The 22,251-nt window shown below is 49.0% G+C and overlaps 1 protein-coding gene across 5 annotated transcripts in view; it reads left to right on the top strand.

The window, feature by feature from the left end:
• The window catches only part of LARGE1 (LARGE xylosyl- and glucuronyltransferase 1), a 491,672-nt gene that overhangs the window by 371,532 nt on the left and 97,889 nt on the right, over window positions 1-22,251 (top strand). For all 5 annotated transcript variants that reach the window (XM_032492096.1, XM_032492097.1, XM_032492099.1 and 2 more), the window contains exon 7: window positions 12,172-12,276. In XM_032492096.1, coding sequence (XP_032347987.1) covers window positions 12,172-12,276 — 105 coding nt within the window. The remainder of the gene's footprint in view (window positions 1-12,171; window positions 12,277-22,251) is intronic.

The following is a 22,251-nucleotide window of genomic DNA, read 5'->3' as shown; positions in this document are numbered from 1 at the left end:
ATAAGAGGAATCATATAGTATGTGATCTTTTGTGTGTGGCTTCTTTGATCGAGCACAATGTGTGTGAGGTTCATCCAGGCTATGGCAAGTATCATACTTCGTTCCTTTTCATGGCTGGATACGTTATATTATTGTATTATTATTCCATGTCTTTCCCCACCTTGACTCCAGAGCATGCACGAGTGAGTGGTCCTGCCTGAGAATGCCCCCCTCGTATACTCTCTTCCTCGCCTCCCTCCCCTCCTGCCTGTGCTGATTTGTGTTGCACCTTTTGTTTTGGTGCGGTCTGCCTGCTCCTTAGTGACACCCAGCAGCACCTCTTCTGCATCCCCCAGGACACGTACCTTAATGATTTCTTAAAGTCGCCCCTACCACCTCTTTCTTGGAGCCTGATTGGGTCCAAACACAAGCTAAGTTGTTGTTTTTCCGACATGAACATTCAGCGAGCAGGAAGGGAGCCCTTGGATGCCGTCCGCACTGTGCTGAGCCCCGGGACACCTGGGGTTACAAGAGCAGTGGAGTCTGCACCCTTTTCCCACACGACCCATCCCCTTACCAGGTGCAGGGGAGGTGAGCGCTCTCATTTCTGCCTCTCGGTGTGGCGCTTGGCCCGAGCACGTCACCTGCACACAGGTCCCTCAGGAGATGTTTGATGACTGTGATGTGTGTGTACAGCACTAACCTCTCCCCTCCTGTCCAGGCTTGTGTGTCTCTAACGTGATCTTTCTTAAAGAAAAGAAGAAAAGTGAAACCCTTGGTTTCTAACCCCACAAATCATCCGTTGTTCCTTTCCCGGACAGCAGCAAGAATGTTCTTTTCAGAATAGAATCCTTATCTCATTGGCTGCTTACTTACAGCGCCACCATACTGCTACTCCGAGGGGCGCTGTTCCCACTGTCTTCTTTGCAAATGGTGCTCCCAAGCTGTGCAACAGGATGGTCCTGCCTGCCTAAGACCCTTGTGTGTCCCACCTGGAGAGACCTCCTTCTGGGCCCCGCAGGCACGCCCTGCCAGCTTCAGCCTCGTCACCCCACTGCCAGCTCACCCTCCTCCCCGTGGTCTGTGTGTCTCAGTCACACTGGCCTTTAGTCCTTTGAGGGGTGTATTCCCCTGACACCCATTAATTCTCCTGTTCTCTGAAAACACCAGGTGAGAGTCTTTCCCTACCGCCTGCTGTCAGCATCAGACCCCGCGGGTTAGGGACTCAGACCCGCAAGACTGCATATACTTCAGACACTAGTCTCAAATGTTGGGTCCCTGGGTTACCCACGCTTCTGTTCAACTCGGCTCCAAAGTCGGGGGTTTCCAAGACCCCCCCTCCCAGGTAGGTTTGCTACTTTGCTAGAAGGACTCATGGAACTCAGGAAGGTGCTTTACTTACTGCCACTGGTTTATTATGAAAGATGCAATTCAGGCCCGGCCACATGGAAAAGATGCACCAGGCAGGGTATGAGGGGTGGACCATCCCCTCTGCGACCCACCGCCCTCCCAGAACCTCCGTGTGCTCCCCCTCTCAGAAGCTCTCTGCAGCCTGTCGTTTAGGGGTTTGCATGGGGGCTTCATCATGTAGGCATGGTTGACAGTCACTGGCCATCAGCAGTGAACTCAGGCTCCAGCCCCTCCCGCCTCTCCCCTGGAGGCGGGAGGGGGTGGAGCTGGAGCCGAATGTTCCATTCTTCCCATCAAAGCTTGGCTCTTCTGGCAACCAGCCTGCATCCTGAAGCCATCGTGAAGGGGCTGCCAAAGGATTTCCTCATTAGAACAAAAGATGTTCTTATCACTCAGGAAATTCCAAGGATTTTAGGAGCTCCGTGCCAGGAAGCAGGAGCAAGCACCAAATCTCCTTCTGTGACAGCTCAGCGCTCGTCCTTACCAAGCTTCCCACGGCAAGGTTTTAACACACACTGTTCCCCCGGCCTTGACACCCTAAACACCTTCCTTCAGACCTCAATGTAATCCTTATTTCTTCAGACGACCTCCTGGCCGTCGTCCCCTTGTGGACCCTGACCTCGCTCTGGACCCCTCCCTCTCAGTCCTTTCAGAGTCACGGCTCCACATTTGTCAGTGTGAGTGGTTGGTGACCTTGCCCTGTGGTGTGGCTGAGTTACGTTCCCCCAAAGTTCATACGTTGAAGTCGTAACCCGCAATGCCTCAGAATGTGACTGTACCTGGAGTTAGGATCTTTAGAGAGAGAGAATTTGGTAAAATGAGGTCATTAGAACGGGCCTAACATGAAATGAATAGTGTTCTTGTAAGAAGAGGTGATTAAGACAAAGACACACGGAGGGGTGACCCTGTGAAGACCCAGGGAGAAGATGGCCGTGTACAGGCCCAGGAGAGAGACCTCGGAAGGAACAGCCTGCCCAAATCTTGATCGCAAACTTCTCAGCCTCCAGAACTGTGAGAACACAGGTGTCTGCTGTTTAAGCCGCCAGTCTGTGGCGATGGGTTAGAGCAGCCCTCACAGTCTCCTACGCACCCCAAAATTGAGTCCTTTGGGCCCAGGTCGCACAGTTCATAATTGGAAAAGCCAGATCCTGAACGTTGCCCTTCAAATCCTGCAAGAGGTGCTTTTTCTGCAACCCCACTAGGAAGGTTAGAGGACTGCTCCCAAGCACGGTTATTACTGATTCAAGGAGTGTCTGAGAGTGAAGGATCTGAGAGACGCCCACCGATTGTGTTTTTAAAAAGAGGCAGATCCAAGAAGCCCACGGATGGAGGTGACAGCCGGGTCCAGGCCGGCTCTGCTCCCCGAGCTGAGGCCGCGTCTAAGAGGTGAAGGAGCCAGCATCCTGGGAGCCCGTGTGATGAAAGCAGCCTTGGAAGAGAGCCCAGCGGCTGGCTCCGCGTCTGTCCCTTTTTAGTTTTTCCCATTCCCCGAGACCAAAGATCACGGAAGGAAGAGGAGAGAAATCATTATTTGAGATGGAGCAGGCGTTTTTGAACGTAAGTTAAGCTGACGGGGGCCCGCTCGGGGCTGACTTGGGGGGTGGGGACACTTGTTCCTACATCTCGCCAGATAGAATCGTCATCCGGAGGCTCTTTTCTGAGTCTCAGGCCTGCCTTCTCTGTTCTCCCTCGGTGCCCCTGGGTGGGCTGCGCTCTCAGCTCGGTGCCCTGGGATAAAGGCTGAAGGAACTTGGACTCAGAGTGCCCGATGGGGACCAGAGGACCCTGCAGAGCCCCAGACCCCTGCCTGCAGCCCCAGGAGGCGCCCGGGGCAGGAACAGGTGGGCTGATGAAATACACCTTGAGAGCCTTTCCGCCCATTCTGTCTGTGCCCTTCGGAGCTTTACCCGCTGCAGCCCCTCCCCTGGAGAGAGAAACGCCCTGCAGATTGTTCCTAACCACGAGTCTTGGTGTAAAACATGGGCTTTTGCAACAGAGAGACCTGAACACAACTCCAGCTCTGAGGTCCTTAGCCACATGTCTCTGACATTGACTTTCCCTCCCTAAACCTCAGTTTGCCTTCTGAGAGATGAGCCCTGTGCCCACCTTGTGGGGTTGTTGTAAGGGGTTCGGAGATGAGGCAAAGAAAGCACATATCATGGTGCCTGGGCAACGTGCTCACAGAGCAGGGGCTTCCCTGAGACAACAGGCTCCCCTCGGGGCCCGCTGTGCGCACACACACACAGCACACGTGCAAAACTAACGTGGGTGGGATGGTCCAGCTTGAGAGGATGTTGAGAAAAGGCATTGCTGGCCTAGAATAAAGAGACCTCATGATCAGGCCGGAAGGGAGCTTTGAGGTCATCAAATCCGGAGTTCTGCTCAGTACAGATAAGCCCCCTCCCACAGCATGCCTGCTCAGGTGACTTTCCGCTCCCAAAGGTCCCCAAGCCTGCCGTGCATCGGCATTCATAGAGCTGCCCTTTGCAGAGAAATACCCCCGGCTTCACCCCAGGAGAATCTGCTTCAGGGAAGTCCAGCTGGGACCTGGCAGGCGGCAGCCAAACCATTTGAGAAGCTTTTTGTAGAGGTCATACAATCGGAAAAGTCAGGACTAGGTCCGTTTCCTTCAGTGCGTGTCTCCAGCAGTTGGCGCATGGCCCAGGTCGCAGCAGGGATGTGGTGAATACTTGCTGGTCGGGGCTGATCACGCAGCCTCGTCTGGAACTCTTCCGGTGCTCGGAAGCTCCTCCCTGGAAATGCAGCTCATTTCTGTTGTGGTGAACTCCAGTGGTCTGGCTTGTAATAAGCAAAATCTATTTTCCTTCAATCTTCACTTGTAAAGCCTAATTCTACCTTTCAGAGTGACACTGATTCTAATTCCTCCCAGAAGGGATTATCTCTCAGCTACAGAGGTCAGTGAGGGTGGAGTGTTTTTCTCCAAATGAAATCAGGGTTGGCTGAACAAGGAATAAACTGGAGGGGTCGGGGAGCTTCATCAAGCAGCCTCCAGGAGGCAAAATGATTGACAGCAGGACCTTTTTAACTAGAGCCCATGGCTTCCAACTCAAGGACATGCTGTATAAACGCAGGGTGCATCAACCTGGTTAAGAGCCCCAGTGATGCCCGCGGAAATAGGTATCTTTACTATTTTACAGAGGAGGAAACTGAGGCGCTGAGAATTTGCCCAGGATTACCATTCACGCATAGAAGAGCTTGAATTTGAACTAGGTGAGAATCATATTAAAGTTCAAGGAGAGAAGAGGAGGCCACGTTAGGGAACCTCATGCACAGGAAAGACGTGGAGCGTAGAGTTGGTGGTGGAGTCCCGGCTCTTGCGTCGCCGGCGTGTTCCTCAACACCTCATTCCTTTCTCTGGGCTTCACCTATCAAACTCGGTGGTCCCAGAATAATTACTAAGCCCTCCGCAGCTCATACAGACTTCTGTGATGCCCAGGGTGCATTTAGCTGGAGCCAAACCGGGAAAGTGGGAGCGGTGAGACGTGCAAGTTCAGAAACAGCCCTTTTCAACCCATTCAGGGCTGTTTAAATCCCCTTTAATGCTGCATCTTCTCAGGAGATGTTTTATTATTCTGCACCCACTAGCCGGGGGCACCTCTGCCTGTGGAGCAGTACTTTTCAGATGTTTAGTAAACAGTAATGCGATACTCTGTGTTTTCCTTAGTACAGGCATCCTGCACTCAGACATGCATTGAATGGTACCATTAAAGGCTTTTCTATTTTAAAAGAACTTAATAGAATAAATACAAGGTTGGAAGAGCATTGTTGCTTTCTCTGCTCAGACCTAGTACAGCCCCCGGTTATCACATTTTCAAATTCGCCTGCTGGTATATAAGGACAGCTGGTTTGATACACAGCTGGGATTGGCACACTCCCTCTGTGCACCCTGGAGCTTTCCTGGGCGTGGGGAAAAGCACTAGAAGCATCCATGATCCGCGCTAGAGCTACCTGCTCCTGGAGTTTACCTGGAATGGTTAACTAGTACCATCCTCCACCTCACTGACATAGAGTTCTCCAGATGGGCTGGGTTGATGGGTTATAAATAATGTTTCTTTTTCATTCATTCATCCATTTATTCATCCGTCTATCCATCCATCCATCTATCCATCCATCCACACTCAGCTGGGCCCCAGAAGCATTAAACTTTTCCATCAGGGAAGCAAAATCATTAAATTTGAGCTTTTAAAATATTTCTAGGGCTGAGTAAAGCAAAATGGAATGGCACAGGGCCCTCCCTGAGGGAAAGGTGATCAGGTGTGACTCTCCTAAGGTCTCAGAGAAGGAGAGATGATGAGGGCAAGGATGGAAGAGCTAGGAAGGGGATGAGTTTGACAACCAGCAGGTAAGATGTGTAGGAGTTGATTGCAGCAGTGATGAGATATAGGAGGAGAGGAAGGTGTCAGGGTGGAGTCAAAGGTTCTAGCTTTGGTGACAAGTTGGAAATCGATGCTCCCAACCAGCAGAATGGGCAGGACTCAGGGCGTTTTTTAGGAGGAGAAAATTGTGGATTTGACTTTGAACAGTTTGAGTTGAAGGTTGTTGCGGAAACAGTCAAATGAAGATGGTGAGCAGATAGCTAGATTTAAGAATAAGAAGCTCTGGAAAGTAGTCTGAGGTGGAGATGGGGGGGTTCTCCCCCTACCGGTGGTATGTGGAGCCCTTGGAGTGGAGTCCATCATCCAGGGATAAAATGTACAGTAAAAAGAGGGGGCCAGGGATGGGAGTTGGGGAGCCGAGCATTGAAGGGGAGGCAGAGAGGAGTCGCATGAAGGAGGTGGGGAAGGAATGTTCAGAGCCGGGAGACTAGTGTCACAGAAACTAAAGGCTTCCAGAAGTTTCAGGGGAGCAGTGGGAAGAGCCAGCAGGGTGGGAGTTGGGGGAGCAGTCGGCCACATTTTGCAGAGTCCGGTCTGTACAGCTAGTGTCAGTGCTGGAATAGGAACACTTAGACTTTATGAACAATGGCCATCACGAAAGGGAAGGAGAGAAATGCCTTCAGTCGAGCATCCATCACCAGCCCGGGGGTTTGCACACATTATCTTCTTGGATCTGCACACCCATTCTCGGAGACAGGTGGGAGATTCTATCCTTGCCTTTTTACAATAAGGAGATTGAGACTCAGAGAAGTTACGCCTTGGTCAAGCAATACAGAGCTGGAGCTGGAACCCTGTTTTGCCTGGTTTTAAAACCCTTTGTCTTTCTGATTTACCATGCTGCCTTCCGCACACCTGGCGAGCGAATACCTTGCCTGCCCTTTCCACGTCCAGTGTCTCACGCGGAACCATCATCATTCCCGGCTCCCCCGGAGCCTCACCTCCTGAGTGGCAGGAACCCTGCCTTGAGCCAAAAGCTGCGGAAGGCGGGAGCCAGGGGAGTTCCCCGTCTGGAGCCATCCGTCTACTGGCTGGTGACACCAACACCAGGGCCCCAGCAGAATAGCAAGCTTGTTCGCTCTTGTCTGGCTGTTAGTGGTGATGCATGAATAAGCAAAGAAGACAGCTTCATTTTCATAAGTTAACTTGCGCCTCGAGTAAGGAAGACGGGAAACAGTGCATTTAATCATAACCACCGGGCCAGCATGGAAAACAGTGACAAAGCCTTTTCTGTTCGTCCTAGTGTTTTATGATAACAACTCCTAAGAAGAGGAGACAGGCGGTGTGGAATGCAGAGGGAGGCAGCACACCTGGTCATCTCCCCAGGAGGAGTCCCTGGGATTTTACCTCTTAATAGGGTGACAAGCCCCGAAGTGTTTGCATCGTCAAGATTAAGGCTTTGGACTTTGGAGACCAGGGTGTCAATGCCACCTGGCTGATGAGCTGGATTGGCAGAGCTGCAAAAGATAATGTGTCTCATATGTGCTGTCACCGGGGACCAGAGGGGACACTATGCCTAGAAGGGTGTTACAGGACAGCACTGTTATCAGAAAAACTCTGGGGGGGCTTGGCAGTTTGGAGGTCTGTGTGGAAGGGGCAGGTGCAGCCCGCAGTGCGGCAGGGGCTGTGTGGATGCCTCCGGCGGGGGCGGGGGAGGGGATGGGAAGCAGGCATCGCCCACTTTCCCCCGTCGAATCCATTACTCCCTGCCCTCCATTCGTCTGACTTACCAGTGTTTCTGTCACTGCATGTACCTCGCTGCTTCATAATTGTCTATCTGTCTCCTCCTAACTGCCTCTAGGGTGCTGGCTATGTTTTATTTGTCACTGATTCCTTAGTATTTTGTGTGGTATCTGACACACAGCAGACCCTCAGTCGATATTTACACTGAACCAGAGTCTGGGCAGAGTAAGGATTGTGTCAGCAAAGGCAGGGAGGGGGCTGATGAGATTGCAGATGCCTGAATACAGGCACATGGGGCAGAGTGCAGGGCCAGGGAATTCTGGGCATAATGCTAACAGCAAAGACCCACTGGACATTTTACTATTTTCCATGTACTGTTAATGGAGACGTTTGAATAAGCAAAGAACACAGCTTCTTTTTCACAGATTAACTTGTGCCTAGAGAAAAAAATGTTTAATTCTGAGGTATGAACTTTTTGTCAATCCCATGTTATTAGTGAATGACGAAACAGGCACAGAGAGGTTAAGTAACTTGTCCAAGGTCACACAGCTGCTTGCTATGTGAGGAGCCAGGATTTGAACCTGGGCAGTCTGGCTCTGCCATTCATCTTCTTCACCACTTTTCCTCAAGAAGTGTAGCATTGGAGATTGCCACTGAATTCTGCTGGTTTATGTGCAATTTTTAGACACCGACTGAGTGTGCTAAGGACCCTGCAGGTGAACATGACCACTGACTGTAGCAAGGACAGAGCTTCCAGGCCCTAATCAGTAATTCTCAAAGTTTAATGTGCATCCAGATTACCTGGGGATTTTTTTTTAATGGAAGTACTGGGGATAGAACCCAGGACCTCATGCATGCTAAGCAGCCACTCTACCACAGAGCTGTACCCTCTCCCCAACCTGGGGATTTTTTTTAATGCTGATTACTCAACCCAAGAGCCAGAATTCTTATTTAGAAGTGTTGTGTGAGGAGGGAATTCATATGTGATATTACTCCTACAGTCCGGGATCCTTTGAGATAAGATAAAGGAATGAGAACAAAATATCACGTTATTTTGCTCATAAAAGTTATATTGGAGGGTTTGACTCAGATGTGTATCTGCAGTGGGTGCCTCTATTCGTAATACCCAACCCAGAGCCGGCATCGCCCACCCCATCCCAGGAGGTGTGGGGCATCTGCCATCTCGTCTGGAGGGGTCCTGCCACAGAAAACTGATTCAGGGTGGTGCCCTGCCGGCACGCTGGCTCCTGGGAGAAGGATGAAGGAAGGGGCTAAGCTACCTAAACTCAATTCTCTCTGCAACTAACCGGGTCAGGTCACTCCTTCCGCATCCTTATGGGAGAGAAAGGTTGGGGTAAGACGCCAGGAAATCCCTCCTTCACAAAACCAGAGATGTAGGGGAAGGCAGCCTCCAGGTCACAGTTAACTTCCTAGTCGAGGCCCGGGCGTCTGCATTTTTAACAAGAAGCCCAGGTGTTTTCGTAGCAGATGGTCCTCAGACCACACCTAGAGAAACAAGGTTTTAGAAGGACCTCATTGTTGTGCTTGATGACCTCCAAAAAGAAAACCACGTGGATGGGCTCGCTGTCTTCCAAAAGCTGACGGATGAGCTTGAATGATGATATTTTTAAAAAGAGCCATTACTTACATAGTGCTTAATGTGTCCCAGCCCCTATGATTAGCCCTTACACGTGTGAAGTCATTTAAATGTGCGAAGTCACAACAGCTGTAAGAGTTAGATACGGAGGCAGAGAGAGGTTAAGTCGTTTTCTCAAGGATACACAGCTAAAGAAGTGGAGGGCTAGGAATCGGAAGCAGGCAATCTGGTTCCAGTCTTCACCTCCGGCTACGCTGCTTGCATGTGGCTCCCTGTCCACGGACACAGACCCCAGCCATCATTTTGATCATCAACAGAGCCGCTGATGACTTCATACAAAAAAAAAAGCCAAAATGAAGTCTTAGCAGCTGTTTATCATTTTGCTTTCTCAACCAATGGATAGTAACCTTTCAGCTCTCTTGGGGCAAAGTAAGGATTTTGTTTTCTTAACCTTGAAGAGGACTGGCAGACGTGAAAGGGCTGTGTGCCCCCGTCCTAGGAAATGCAGCCACGGTGCAAACTGAGAGAAGGGAAACTTGGTTGCTGTTCTCTGAGATAACATGCCTTAAGGTTAACCAGGCAAATTACTCCTTCTCCGGAGATTAAGACCTTGAGTTCAAGCCTTCCAGTAGAGCAACTGATATAGAAAATGCTTTCAAGCGCTGCCTGCCGTTTTCCATGTAGGCAAGGAAGATGCCAAAGATCCCACAGCTGAGTGGGAGAATGGGGTGACATTGGGGGATGGGGAGAGGGTGCAACGCTTTGCAGCCTCAGGGATGTGGATACACTTAAGCACTGACATAAGTGGTCTCCAGTCAGGAGAGGTTTATGCAGCGAATGTCATTTATTTAGCAGATATTTATTAATGCCTCTGAGTGTGTTAGATATTACGGAGTCCTTGCCCTTGGACGAATGGCGGGATGGACGTTTACAGATGAGCAGCGTGTGTGTGCCCGAATGTCACCCACTCTGTCCTTGACAGGACGTAAGTCAACTGATGGCAGGAATACCGGGAGGATGCTCTAGGTAGAGATGCCACCATCTCAGGCGGGAATTCGCAGGCGGCTCCGTGCTAGAGATGGGCCTGAAAGGATTACCGGTGGGGGCGGCAGGGGGCAAAGGCAATCCCTACCACGCGAGAGCAGTGCCAGGAAAACACAGAGGTGGGAACGCGAGCAGGAGAACTGTCCCTTTTCATGTGGCTGTTAGAGAATTCGTCTGAAAGAACACAATTCATGGAATGTCAGAATGTGGAGTGTGGACTTTCAGACAGCTGAAGAGTGTCCTTCCTGAAAGTCAGGTGGCCACCCTAAAGTCAATGAAACAGTCATTCCCCTTTGTCGGTTGTGAGCATGTGACACCCGTCACCCTACCAAAACCAACGTGGCAGCGCCAACCAGGGGTCATCGGTGATAATGAACCTGCTCCCCCAAGGACCCCACATCCTCTCTGCATCCCAGCCTCGCAGTGGGGTTTATTAAATGGGCTCTCCAGTGAGGTCATTGCATCAGGACTCAGCGCACGGCTTTCTATGCTGAGGGCCCCATGCCTTTCAGATCTAACTGTTGTGCACTGAACGTCCCAAGCTTGTTGCGGGCGGAATTGATTGGCTCTTGCGCGTCCTGAATCGGTGATCTGTTTTTCTGAGGGATTCTACAAGTTCTGAATGTGATCATATGCGATGACAAAGTGGGTGGTAGTATTTTTCCTATGCCTCCAATTTATGTGTTTGTGTTGGAGTGATGATTTAGATGGGAGCTCGATAAATTGATCAAATAAATTACACCAAACCCACACACCATCATTTCAGGGAGCTGTCATCACACCAAGGAGGTTCTGTTTCACCCAGCGTGGTGTTCCCGGAGAACCGCTGTGTTTTCTTCACATGCTTCGGGGCTTCCATGCGGTCAGAAAGGGCTTTCTTTCTCAGGCTGGCCAACGGTGTAAGGATCTGAGCTCCAGAAGGCATCAGTTAGCTGTGGATGACAATGACTGTTAGTCCTGTGACCTTTAACAAGTTGTTTAAACTTTGAGCCTTGGTTTCTCTTCCTGTAAAATATGTATTTATAACTTCTACCTTAAACATTTGTCATATAGGTAAGCAATAATGCTTTGAGACGGTGGAAAGGATCTGGGTGTCAGATAAGTGTAGATTCATCCCCTGGCTCCACCACTAGTTATGTAAATCACAGTCCTACGAGAGCCTCAGTGTCCTACTCTGTAAAATGCTGTTGATAATAGTTGCAAGAAATGCCTCCTGCACCTGGCATGACAGGGTTGTCTTAACGGAAGATAGTTGATTCTGATGCCTTCTTGCCCTACTTAGAAGTCCTGAGCCCAGAAACATTAACGCTCTAAGAAATTGGGGTGAGTGGCTCACTCACCCGAGGTGCTGAGATGCTAAGAAATTGACCGAGAGGCCTGACTCATACCTTCGACGTTGGCCTCAGTACACGAGAGAGTGAGGCCAACGTCAAAGCTGAGCTCTGGGGACACAGAAGCAGTTGTTCCCCTAGAAAACACTCCTGCCTTGAGATGATGCTTCTTGGCACGAGATGAAGTGGACGTGAGAGTAAAAACGCTGCGGGAAGGTGGCTCTTCTCTGGGTGCTCCCTTCTCGTTAACCAGGGGTCCTTTCTTCCTCGCTGAGTGGGAAAATTATCTCCGCTCATGCTCCGAAAGCCAATAAATTACTATACATTAGGAAATAGTGAACTGGAACATTTGAAGAAGACTGTGTCAGTAAATAAATATGTTGCATGAGTTGAGGGAGGGAGGGAGGGATAGATGGATGGATGGATGGTTTGGGATTCTGGCTTTATCACAGATTAACTGGGTGGCCTTGGGCAAGTTAACTAACTACCCTGGGCAACCGCCATTTCTTCTCTGTAAAATGGGGATAATGAAAATAGGTGGGCTGCCTAAGTGTGAGAATTAAACACATTAATACAAAGTATGCGCTTAGGTCAGGGCCTGGCGCGTCGTAAAAGCTCCCAATAACGAAAGCTGTGTTATGATGACTTGCTGTTGTCACGGCTCCTGTTCAGTACTCACTGTTCCACGTGGCTGGGCTTCTTTTAAGACCTCTGCATCCTCTGTACTTCACAGGTCAGCAGGTCCTGGGCCTGGTAGAGAACCAGAGTGATTGGTACCTTGGAAACCTGTGGAAAAATCACCGGCCTTGGCCTGCCCTTGGGAGGGGCTACAACACAGGTGAGTCCTGAGGGTGGCTTGCTGGGGAGGGGGTGGGGGTTGCAAAGAGCGATGTGAGGACTCAGTGCTCCTTCCTTGGGGAGAGGCGGTGGGCCACAGCGTGGGAGAAGGCCGCCTGGTTGCCTGAGTTCTGCGGTGGACGGTACATAGGCTGTTGGCCTTCTGGTTCTTGCTTAGAGCTGCAGCTACAGGCATATAGGTACTGGGCCTGGCAGTCGGTGCCATTCTCACCAGAAAGCCCCTCCCCTGACCGACCTTCAGTCCCAGATCCACTGAGCGTCTTTGCGAGTATGCCCTGTAGGTTGCTTGACTCCTAGAGATCATTCTGCCCCTTTTAGGTCCCCAGGATCTGCGTGCACCATGAACAGTCAGGATTCGTCTTCTTTGTATAGGGAGGAAAGTAGCCAATGTCCTATTGACTTTTTTTTTTTAATGGAAGTGTAGTCAGTTTACAATGTGTAAATTTCTGGTGTACAGCATAATATTTCAGTCATACATGTACATACATATATTCATTTTCATATTCTTTTTCATTATAGGTTACTAAGAGATATTGAATATAGTTCCCTATGCTATCCAGTAGAAACTTGTTGTTTATCTATTTTATATATAGGAGTTAATATCTGCAAATCTCAAATTCCCAGTTTATCTCTTCCCACCCCTTTTCCCCTCAGTAACCATAAGATTGTTTTCTATGTCTGTAAGTCTGTTTCTGTTTTGTAAGTAAGTTCATTTGTCTCATTTTTTAAAGATTGCACATGTAAGTCATATCATATGGTTTTTTTCTTTCTTTTTCTGGCTTACTTCACTTGTATGACATTCTCCAGGTCCATCCATGTTGCTGCAAATGGCATTATTTCATTCTTTTTTATGGCTGAGTAGTATTCCATTGTATATATGTGTGTGTGTCTGAGGACTTTTTTATCCAGTCATCCGCTATTGACTCTTAAAGTTTCGGGTCAGAATGACATAAATTCTGCTAACAGTTCATTGGCTAAAGCATGTCATGTGGTCATGCCCACCTTTAATGGGTGTGGCCAAGTGCAACTCTACCATGTCCCTGAAAGGAGAGAAGGCAGAAATATTTGGTAACTGGCACTATGGCGTACCACAGCCCCTAAACACCATGTGTCTGAAGTCAGATCTATTTTCTACCTTGTTGCTACTTCAAATGTGTATCTCCTCTTTTCTTTCTCTCTTGATACCATCCTTCATTCATTCATTCATTCTTTGTTCATCTCCTGCCTGTCTGATGCTTCCTGTGCACTGGGCTCTATACTAGTGCCCCAGACACAGCCCATGACCTCATGGAGCAGAGAAACAGTGAAACTAGAACTACCTCCCTCTCTGTAGGCTCGGGTCCCACCACTGTCTACCCTTGACCTCCACCTTTGATCCCTACCTTTGCCTCTCGATCCTGCCTCTTCCCCTCCATCCTCTTTGCCACTTCTTTCATACCCTGTTCTCAAAGGATGCAGACCTGTGATCTGTATCAGGACTAGAATTGGAGCTCAGGGAGCCGTAGGGTAGGTGAGGCCAAGAAGGGCTGGAACTTGGCACCTGAGACCGGTGGTACTGGGTTGGAGCAGGGCTCTGGGGATGGCACCACCTGAAGGTGACAGGTAGCAGCCTGTCCTGGAGGCTAAGGTCATTCTATAGTAGGAAGAGCCAAAGAGTCACCTCTGAGAGCTGAGGGTCGGATTCCCCAGAAGTCAGACGCAAACACAGGGCCCCAGAGGCCGCAGGAAAAAGGATGAGAGTCAAACTTCCAGAAGGGAAAGTTCAGAGATCCGGTCCAAATGGGGTCAAAGCTGGAATCAGACAAGGAAAGAAAGGTCCAGGTCAAGGTCCTGAGCAGCCAGAGGTCAGGGAGCCCTGTATTGAAGGCCGGCCTTTGAGTTGGTGGACATGCTGATATTGGACAGAACATCCAGGCGTGCCTCATGGGATGTAATTCTTCCCCGCAATGCCTACCAGGCATTACTGGAAGCCTGTAGAGGTTGCAGTTGAAGAATTTTAACCACCAGCCCTTAGTAGACCCACAGCTGCATCCCCGAGGCTCCCCTGCTGGGCTGGGCCTTAACCCTTGAGTTGCTGGATGGAGGGGAGCTCTGGGGAGTGCCTGAGTTCAGGGGCTCAGAGCAGCAGCTCTGATTAGCCGGTTTGGAGGTATTTCTGTGTCTTAATTATGGGTAAGGCAGTGCCTCTGCATACCAGCTAAGGGCTGGCCAGGCACTGTGCTGGGTGCATTCAAGGTGGTAATCTTACCTCTTGAGGCAGGTGCGATTCTTGTCTCTGTTTTATACCCAGGATGCTCAAGCTTAGAGAGTTGTCATCTGAAAAGTAAGGCTGCTGTTAACTACTAACCTTCCTAGCTTGCACTTGAGTGGCTTTCAAGAATACTTTTTAAAACTGTGGAATCCTGGACTCTGCCCCTTGAAACGTCTGGGCAGGGGCCCAGGATTCTGCCCTATAGGAAGCCTCCAGATGTTTCTGGAGCAGAAGGTCCAAGGCTCTGCTCTGATGAAACGTGGCACCTGTTTCCCATTCCAGCCAGCTTCCCCAGGAACTGTTTTTTCAGTGCATTTGAGGTTGGACCCTTTAGGGGCCCACCGGGGCCAGTGGGAGGGCTCCCTGTGTCCCCTTTGATCAGTAAATGACCACCCCGCGTTGATCTCCTGTGCCCAGATTCTGGCACATCCACTCCAGGCTTTCGTAAGCCAGAGACACTCATGTTTGTCGGGTGGGAGAGAAGGGGCATCTCAGGTAAACCCTGGTGTGTGTTTAGTTCCCATCTTCTGCAATATAGAATGAAAGAAAATGTCACGTGGAGATAAACCGCAGTGCCTCCAGGACACAGCACTGGGGTCATGGTTATCTGCGTCAGACAAAAACCGCCGGTCATCAATCCGGGTTTGCAGATGGAAGAAAAATGGAGCACGCTAGGGAATTTATTATGACCTAAATGGCACGTCCCCTCCCGCTACTCCTCGTCTCAGCACGTGAGGTCAGGAGACGTACAGGGACCTCGACCCTCTCCAGCTCCTACTCGATATGCCAAGGCCGTGAGTTACCTCCCTTGCTGCTTCTAAAAGGGCAGAGCAGATAGGAAAGAGCCCTGTTAGAAGGGATGTGTCCGTTTAAATAAGCCAGTGACACCAAATGATCATTAGGAAAGGATTTATGCGACATCAAAATGCATTGGCTTTCACGATGGGGATTTGTTATTTTAAGACTGAGGATTGCGCCCTGATCCGTGGATGAGTCATCCAGACGCTTAGATTCTCAGGGGCATCGAGGACGGCCCTGGAGGGAACCTGCCCCCTAAATCCCAGAGCATCTCAAGCCTCCAGAAGGGGTATGTCCAGCCAAGCCCCATGTGGAGCCTTGAGCTTGGTGCTAGGAAACCGAAGCAGGTCCAGGTTAGGTTGCAATTCAGCCATTTAGTCTCCTGGGTCCAAGTCGCTTCACCTCCTTGAAACTTGCTCCTCTCCCTTGTGAAATGAGTTAAATAACACCGGCACCCAGCGTGCGAGGATTAGCAAGGTCACCTGTTTAATGAGCTTAGCCTGTGTCCCTGTTGCATTTTTCTGCCGCTCAGTCTATCAGGCAATGGAATCCACCTGCTTTAAAAACGGTGGCGACCTGATTGCCTAGGGTTTGCTAAGGCTTCCTCAGCCCTAGGGTCAGAAAGAACCAGTACGTATTTTGCTTTTCCCCAAATATAATGCAGCCACCTTGCAGTTTTTCTCTCTCCACTACCTGGAAAATGTTAACTTTTCATATTATTTTAGATGCAAAAAAAATGACAAATTTAGTGTGTCTATCAGCCGTGTTCTACTTTGAAAATCCCCAGAAAAAGCATGAAATGTTTGACTTGGAGGCTCTGCCTTCATGACCAGTCGCTTTTCCGCCTTGTGCCTCTGGGAAGCTGCTCAAGTGTCAAGCCCTGGGTTCTTCATCTGTAATCTGGGAATGGTGGTCCTCCCCGAGCCCGCGGTGAGGCTCCCACGTGGTGGTGTAGCTACAGGGCACTGGTAAACCTAAGTGCTTTTGGAAGTTGGTTATTGTTTTTCTTTCTCCTCCTAACCACAGCTTAGCTGAGAACCAGTTTTCAAGAAATTCAGATTCAGCCCCATTTACCAGATTCAGCTGCATTCACCAGGCACCCTTCTAGGTACCTCCCAGTGCATCATCTTGGTTAATTGCTAGAATTATCTTGGATGGTAGACATTCACCTTCAAAGAGCCAGCCAGTTTCCCCCTCTTCTTTGTTTTTCTTTCCCAGTCTGCTTGCACGCAGCCCACAGGGCCCTAAAAGATCAGAGATCTGCCCACCTCGCCCACTCACCCAACTCCCGTCTTTCTGGAGCAGTTTACAACTTAATTCCGTATTAAGGGAGCTGGTAAGCCACAGCAGCTGTGAACCACCTGGCAGATGCCAGAACAGGGTCCTTGCCATCTCCGTTCAGGTGAAATAAAGGGTAACTCCCACATTCTTGCACAGAGAGGTGTCCATTCCCGACCATTCTGTCAATGTATCGTGTCCTGGTGCGAGCAGCTGTCATTCACGCAGCACTCAGCTGTCTGCAGGACTTTAAACAAATAAACAAACAAAACCAAGATGATGACAGTCTCAGAAAGATTCAACCTACTTCAGGTCATATGCTGACGGCGAATATCTTAAAAACAAACAGCAGCACAGAAGAGAAGGGGGTGGGGAGCGCTGACAGCAGCAGGTGTTTGGAGAACGAGTGCGGGAAGGCAGGTCAGAAGGGGGAAGATGGCGAGTTCAGGAGAGGTTTGCTCGTGCTGGATCCCGGGGGCTTCTCAAGGAGAGGCTGCCTCCTCCCTGAGACACATTCAGGACATGATATTAACCAGAGGATGCTTTTTAAGAAACAATTTAAAAAGAAAATGCATCCTGTTCCTTTTCAGTCCCCAAATTAGGCCAGAGACAGGCAGATGGAGACCTGGCTCTCCAGGGAGGGAGAGAGAGTTTCTCTAGGAATCCTTATCTGCAGAACAACAAAATTGGGACATTCAAGGACTGACTCACCTCTGAGGTTTGAGCAAACGGGGCCATGAAGAAGTAAGTGGAAGGTAATTCATGGTAAAGTCAGACACTGTGGCGAATTCTATAGGGGGATTAAAGGGGCCAACTTTGGACAACTTGCTGAAGAACTGTTAAGGAAATAGCTTTAGTGGGGTAACTCCAAGTGTCGGGTGGAGGCCCGCCCTCGGCCCTGCCTCTGACACCCAGCCTTCTGCAACCCTGGACAAATGTTTTCATTTCCCCGAGCCTTCCTTGTCTCTTGGGCCAAGAACTAAGATCTCTTCATGCTCTGAAGGCGTACTGTGACTGGATGATTTCCGCCTGTAAGAATTACGTCCGGATCAACCAGACTGAAATGTAGTTTGTTCATTCAGCACATGCTACGAACTGCCTGTTATTTGGGGTAAAAAAATGATTTTTTAAAATGTGATCCCAAGAACCTTCCTTCAAGAAGATGATTGTCTAGGAGAGGAGAATTTGCATGTCTACAAATAAGTTCAGTACAACTTGAGCCTCTAGCATGGTTGAGATGCGGAGTTGAACGTTAGCCCTGCAGTCACCCTCCCTGGACCAGCATTTTCTGGATGAATTCTAGAGGACATCGCAGGAGATGGGAATACGTGATCAGAAACTGGGGACAGAAAAGGTTGAGAAATCTGCATATTGCATCTCTCCCTTGGAGATTCAAAGTGCGTGTTGGCATATTAGAGATCCTGGAAAGCCCAGAAGTAAAGCTGTTAAACCCAGTAGCATTCCCCACTCTTAACTTGATCCTTGAAACAAGTTTAGGAAGAACTGCCCGTACATTAATTCTGGGGTCGGGGGTTATCACTTTTTGAGCTCTGTATCCCAAGCCCTTGGCTTAGAAATATTTAAATAAAGAGTTTGTAGAATAATCCCTATGGAAGATGCTCGCTACTCTAGGAACAGTTCATCTGACACCACACTGAACAGAAGTGTCTACTCTCTTTTGTACCGTAGCTTCTCATTCATTTTTCTACTGTAAGGATGTACACACCATATCATTGCACTTTCTTAATCAGCATCCTACGTGTCGTTATGTATCTGAAGCCGGTCACCAGCCAGCAACCCTCCAAACCTTTCCAACCTGAATGACATACTCTGGCTCTTATCAAACTACGAGGGTCTCACGCCTCCACCTGGACACTTCTGCCCACTTTTCTGCATCACTTAAAATGCCTGTTTAAGATGTCATGCTTCTGGCCCCAACCCCAAGAGACCGAATCTGAGTCTTTAAAGACGAGGCCAGGTAACCGTATTTTAAACACGCTCCCTACGTGTTCTGATGCACACTAGCCTCCTAGACCGGCTTTCGTGCTCGTTTGCCCATCAAGCTCCAACTGAACTTGAGTTCAGCTGAAAACTCTTTGCATGACCGTCCAGCTGAAGGTTCCCCATTCCACACTCCTGTGGTAGATTTACTGAGCCTAAAAACACAGACTTTATCTATGGTGAGTTTTATCTTAGGGAGGCCAATCTTTGTGTCATTTTCTTTGACTTCATTTGAGTTCTCAACTTAAGGTCAACCGCAAAAATAATGAAAATGCCTTCTGTTCATTCAGCCAGTGGCCTTGCCCCGTTTTTTGCTAACATGTTTGGAGTGCCTCTTTTATAATCCTGGAATAAAATTCAAAGATTACCTGTGTGACACTGTTTACCAATGTAATTTCAAAAAAAAAAAATCAATAAGGTGCCTGTGCTCTGATATAAAGAAAAAAAAAGGAAATTAATTTACTAGAAAATATATTGGCCACAGCATGTCATTGCTCACTCCCGGCTGCAGTCGAAGACATAATGCAGTGAATGAAGTGGTGGGTGCTTCTGTGCCTGTGTTTGGGACAGAGCCGTCTGCAGTGTGACTGCTGCCAAGCAGGACGGTCCTGATGGGAGACTGGCAGAACAAATTCCATGAGCGGTGTTTGCTGTCTGTGAGACGTTTTCCAAACTAGTGAACAACTCTAGCAGGAAGTACCATCTCTTCTTGATTTGTATTCCAAGTTCAGTGTCTATTAAATCATGCCCCAAAGAAAGCACATTGTTTTGTAAGTAGTATTTTTCCCAGGCTCAGCTAGTTGTAACAATTATATACAAGTATAACATGGATGTCCAGGGGGCCCCATGCGAGGGGCAGGAATACCCTTCATCGTGCTGGTCAGTCCTGAGAAGGGGTTCTGTCCGCCCCGAGAGTCATGAATCCAAGGCAGACGTCCAGCAGGCTGACTCACATGCAAAGCCATGACGTGCCCAAGAGCCCTCTGGAATTTGGGGTCAGTGCCTAAGAGAGTGCTCCCTGCTCCCGGGGAGGATTCAGTCTGCCCGAAGTCTACTCAGCTGTCCTCCCGTCCAGCTACTTCTCTCTGCTTAACTTTTTTAATTTTAATTGAAGGATGATCAGTTTACAATGTTGTGTTAATTTCCGGTGTACAGTATAGTGATTCAGTTATATGTACGTATATATATTCCTTTTCATATTCTTTTTCATTATAGGTTATTACAAGATATTGGGTATAGTTCCCTGTGTTACCCAGTAGGACCCTGTTGTTTATCTATTTTATATATAGTAGTTAGTATCTGCAAATCTCAGACCCCCAATTTATCCCTCCACTCTCCCCTCTTCCCCCTGGTAACCGTAAGTTTGTTTTCTATGTCTGTGAGTCTGTTTCTGTTTTGTAAATAAGTTCATTTGTGTCACTTTTTGGGATTCCATATATAAATGATATCATACTCCATTTTTCTCTTTCTGGTTTCCATCACTTAGTATAATGATCTCCAGGTCCATCCATGTTGCTGCAATTGGCATTATTTCATTCTTTTTTAGGGCTGAGTAGCATTCCATTCTGTGTGTGTGTGTGTGTGTTTGTGTACGTACCACAACTTCTTTATCCAGTCATCTGTCGATGGACATTCAGGTTTCTTCCATAGTCTTGCCTCTTGAATACAGTGCTGCTGTGGATACTGGGGTGCACGTATCTTTTTGAATTAGAGTTTCCTACAGATACTGCTAGATCATAGGGTAAGTCAAATTTTCAGGAATCCCCACTTAACTTTTTTCTAAAGTTCGGTGATTTTATCCAAAGCTTGTCCACTTCCTGTCCTGAACCAGAGTCTCTGTTGGCCCTTGTGGGTTCACATGGAATAAATCTGCTCCCTCGTCCACCTGACGACCCCTTAGCTATCTAGGGGAAAGAAAGCAAACGGTGCCTCCCAGTCTTCTCTTCTGGTTCCCTGCACCTCTCTGATTCTCTGAGCCCCAGTTTATTCATATATGGAATGGAGATGGCTGGGGTTTCTACCTCACGGAGGATTGCTATAGGTCAGCAAGGTAAGAGAGTACATTTAATGTGGTAAGACAAGAGTGGGCATGTAGTCACACTCAGGAAATGCCGCAGCAGTTGCCTGTTGTCATCTGTTAAAAGGTAGAAAAAGAGACTACAGGAAGTTCAGCCTCTTACAGTGTTGGTCCCTCTGTGCCCTGGGAGCTCCTGTTTCGTTTTTCCTATTAACAGACAGCATCACTTATGTTCTGGAGGTGAACTATCCTGGGTTCGAGTCCCGGCTCCAGGATTCTGGGCAACTAGCAGTCTTTTCTTTAGTTACCGTATCAGGACAAGAAGGGTTTCCCTCTAAAAAGGGTTGCTTTGAAGAAGAAATGAGATCGGATTTGAAAAGTACTTGGGACAATGTCTAGGTCAACACATGTCCGCTGTTAGTACTTTCTCTTTCCTTTCATGTTTGAGGTTCACAGGCAGGGCGGACAGGTGGGGCTGTTCGGCGTTTTTGACAGTAACTCTGTCTTTTGTCCGGTGAGGACCCCCAGGGCTGAGCACTCCCTCCCAGCGCTCACCATCCACTTGTCCATTCATTAGGCACATATTCACCAGGCACCTTTCTAGGCCCTGGGATGCCACTGACCAAGACAAAAAGGAGCCCTGTTCATGGGAGGTCCTTGTTGTTGTGGGAGAGAAGCCGTTTTCCCCGTGTCCTGTGGTACCATCTCCTCCTGGGCTCCCGCACTCACCCGGCTCCAGCCATTCTTTCTTCCCTGCTGTGCCTAGAACTCACCTATTTAAACCTGTGAGCCTCTCAGTCTCCAAGCTACAGCCTCGCTCTGCCCCCTTCCCTGCCTCATTCTTCTCCATCCGACCATAAGATCATCGCCATCTGACCTAAGATCAGTTTGCCCATTTTCTTCTTAATTTTCTGTTTCTTTCCATGAGGATAAGTTCCTCAGAGGTTATAATTCTGTCAGTCAATTTTCCCGCTTTGTCTCCTGTACCTAGAATCATGTCTGGCGTATGTTAGGCAATGAGTAAGTATTTGTTGTTGAATGAAATGAATAATTTTGGAAGATGGTGTTTTGAAGACAGTAGCAGAACAGCGGTGGCAGATTTGGTGCCCCAGGGGACGCTGGCAGTGTCCGGAGACATTTTTAGTTATCATAACCAGGGAGATGCTACTGGCATTTAGTGAGTAGAAGCCAGGGAGGCTGCCACCCATCCTGCAATGAGCAGGAGAGTCTCCTACAGTGAAGAACTTCCCAGCCCAAAACATCAGTAGTTCTGAGTCTGGGAAACCCTGACAAAATGTGATGGCTGGGAAGCATGGCAGGGAATCGGAGTCTTCTAGAAAGAGCCATTTTTTACAGAAGGGTTTTCTGAGAGAATAACACTTGAGTGCTGATGGAAGGGGAGTTGGCAGCCAGGCTGAGATCCAGAACAGTTGCATCCTAGGCAGAGGGGGGGAAGTGCAGAGATCCCCGAGCAGGAGTGGACCTGGATGTCTGCATTCCTCTCACATGGTCATACCCCCGACCCCCTGCTCAGAGACATCAAACGGGCCTTCGCCAAGCCGCAGGTGATTAACCCCTCACCGACGCTCTGTACGCATTTATTGGATTCT

This window comes from Camelus ferus, chromosome 12 (assembly GCF_009834535.1).
Source record: "Camelus ferus isolate YT-003-E chromosome 12, BCGSAC_Cfer_1.0, whole genome shotgun sequence".
Taxonomy (NCBI): Eukaryota; Metazoa; Chordata; class Mammalia; order Artiodactyla; family Camelidae; genus Camelus; species Camelus ferus.
Note: the sequence above shows the minus strand (reverse complement) of the source record. Positions and strands in the feature narration are given on the sequence as shown.